The sequence below is a fragment of the Chaetura pelagica genome, unplaced genomic scaffold (assembly GCF_000747805.2).
Source record: "Chaetura pelagica isolate M959 unplaced genomic scaffold, ChaPel_1.0 scaffold806, whole genome shotgun sequence".
In the NCBI taxonomy this organism is placed as follows: Eukaryota; Metazoa; Chordata; class Aves; order Apodiformes; family Apodidae; genus Chaetura; species Chaetura pelagica.
The window spans coordinates 29846-32706 of NW_009953598.1; the positions used below are offsets into that span (position 1 = coordinate 29846).

Genomic DNA, 2861 nt, shown 5'->3' on the forward strand with positions numbered 1-2861 from the left:
ACACATTTAAAATGATATGGAAAAATTGGAGAGCACTCAAAGAAGATATGAAGGACTGGTACACAGCCCATCATTTGTGCCCTTGGGCTTGTCTGCACGTAGATTTTATACCATATGCATGAAATACACTGTGCAGCATTGGACGATATGTATGTAGACAGAAATATAGAAAATAACCCAACTATTGATACAGCATAGAAAGCACAGAGCTTTGAGTGCCTATGTGGAGCCATGGTGGCTTCTCCACTCAGAGGGGAGTGTGCCAATTAACTTAGTCTCTTCTAGACAAATTAATATAAAACCTGTGTTTGCACAAGTCCTGGCAGTGAGAGACTAAAGGAATACATTCTGTTCTGTTTAGCAAAGTGGGAAAACACCATTTAATCACCATCTAGGATAATTATTCAGGGAGGTGATATTGGGTGCTAAATGGATCTTTAATTTAGCAATACAAGATCAGCCAGCTGGTAGTTGAAGGAAGACAATTGAAAGGCAATTAACCATTATGCAGCTTAATGGTGCACATGATGGAGTCTCCATCACTTGCTGTATTTATCTCAGGATGGGCTGTGCTTCTGACAGAGCTGTTCTAGTCTAGGCCAATCACGAGTTATTTGGCACAGGATGGGCTTATTCATGCAATTCCTCAGCTTGTTTATTGCAAGAGATGAAAAGGGCTTATGATAACATTTTCTGTGGCTCCTCATCCATGACCCTTTGAGAACAAACTAGTGAAGTTTATGAAATGGGCTCAGATCCAGTTTATCAACCTCACGATGCATCAGTGCAAATCAGTGAATAACTTCATGGCATGGTAGAACACATTACAGCAGTGAGACCATGTCAGCCCTTCTATCTGATCCCCATGACATCCTCTGCAGTAGACCAAGGATTTCTCTCTAGAAATTTAGGCTGAGGGAAGGTCAAGCCATGTTGACTCACCTCAGCCTATCTCCTGGTGGATGCATTATAGTACCTCTGCCTTGAGAAGGTGCAGGAAAACGGTGTTCAAGTGAAGATCAAAGTCATTAAGTCTGCCCACACAGGGGAAAGGTGAGAGCTATACTGAAGGCAATTATAATTTGACTAAGATCTATCTATGTAATGCTGACAAAATACAGGAGATTAACCAGCCTGAAGAAAGCAAACTGAATAAACACTTGCAGCACCTCTGTTGTGAAAATAATGGATGGAAAGTCTGTAAGAGAGCAAAGCAGCAGTGGAGGTCCCTTTGCAAGGCCATCTCTAATATTAGGAATCAGGGTGGAGGTGCTGAAGCAGATCACATTCAAATAATCTATTTTCCTCATCAAGGCCTTACAGCAACCTACAGAGTATGGTCTGGCAGGCATCAGTCTGAGAGCTGAAGAGAAGATTGTCCAGAAGTGCAATGCAGGCAATAGCAATAGCCCACATTGCACTTCTGGATACTGTCAGACCAGCAGTTTCCAAACCGTGCTCAGCAGATTGGTAACTGATACATATGATGGATGAATTTGTGCAAGGGATGACAGTTGTCCCTGCCTGGTAATGGGATGCCTGGATCTTTAGCATCTCTGTTGGGCCCAAGACTCATAAAATGTCAATTACTTGAAGGTTACATATATGCTGCCAAGCAAGTTACAGTGGTATTTTTGCTTTTTACCTGAAAGAGGTTTTCCTTGAATAGTCTCTGCTTCTGTCTTCTCACCAATCCCCTCCATGCCATTACAGATTGCAGCCGTGTTCTCCTCATAGTTCTTGGGGAATAGGAGTGATAGTCGTTTCCGTTTCCAAGTGCCAGTACCTGCTGTTCCTTTTTCTTTGTTCAGACTTCGTGTTGATTTCCTGATGCTTAGCATTTTTTTAATACCTCTTTCCAAAAACCCACTGTCACTGCTATGGAAATTTGGGCTGCTCAGTTCAGAAGCAACCTCTATCTTTTCCTCCCCTGCACTATTTGTTAGAGAGGCTGGTTCTGAGGTCATACTCCTTGAATCCAACTCTGTATCTCTATTCATCTTGTTCTTCAACAAGGAGTTTCCAAACAGGTTGATGATAATCACTGAAACACACAAAACAGTAGGATTAGATGAGGGGTTCATAACAGGGTGCTAGTGTGTCTCCAAAGTCAATCCTGGACTGCAAATCTGGCCCATACCTTTCCTGTGCCTGACACAAGGTCAGAGCAAGTTGTTCTAGCCTGCAGTTACTGGAACAAGCTCTTTATCTACAGGTACCAGGTGCTGGCCAGAATTTAGCTCTGGAAAGCTCAACCTAGGTCCATAAGTCAGGCAAGTGGCAGCTATTTCTCCAGTGCCAAAGAATCCCTAAAGGTCAGAGATGTTGAAATCTGTGTATGTGTACCATTTTGGTTGGTAACAAGGTATGTTTTTGCTGTCTATCTTTCTAGGTGGATTTCCATCCAGGTAGGAACAGCAACCCTTCCTAGGTCTTGCTGAGGTGTTGCCACTTCCTGACGTGCACGCAGCAACTTTGAGTCGTGCTGCTGCTTCTGCCCTGCTCTAGCCTTGACCTGCCTCTGCTGGCGTGAGTGGTCAGCGCTGGGTGGCTGAGCTCTGCCTCAGCCCCTGCCATCAAACCCACGGCAATCTCAGCTCTCCAGATCGTCATGGTTACTAGCTGTACAATGTGATAAAGTTGCTCATCACTCATCCTGCCTCAGAGCACTGCAGCCTGGCATGCTGAGAATGACTGCTTCGAGCACTGAGCAAGCCCCTGTCTCAGGGGATGCTGCAGGAGAAGGCAGATTTCAACTGAAGAGCTTCCGTCAGTGCTCCTGGGCTGCAGTCACATCCCCTGCACTTGCCCAGCTCCTGCCGTGGTGCAGACAGTTTGACTCCCCTCTGCCCACTCTGAGA

General features: G+C 44.9%; 1 protein-coding gene across 1 annotated transcript in view; it reads right to left on the reverse strand.

Moving 5' to 3' along the window:
- The window catches only part of EXOC3L4 (exocyst complex component 3-like 4), a 23951-nt gene extending 21951 nt beyond the window's left edge, over positions 1-2000 (reverse strand). The window contains exon 1 of the mRNA XM_009999798.1: positions 1646-2000. Within this exon, the coding sequence (XP_009998100.1) occupies positions 1646-2000 (355 nt within the window). The remainder of the gene's footprint in view (positions 1-1645) is intronic.
- Positions 2001-2861: the final 861 nt, after the last annotated feature.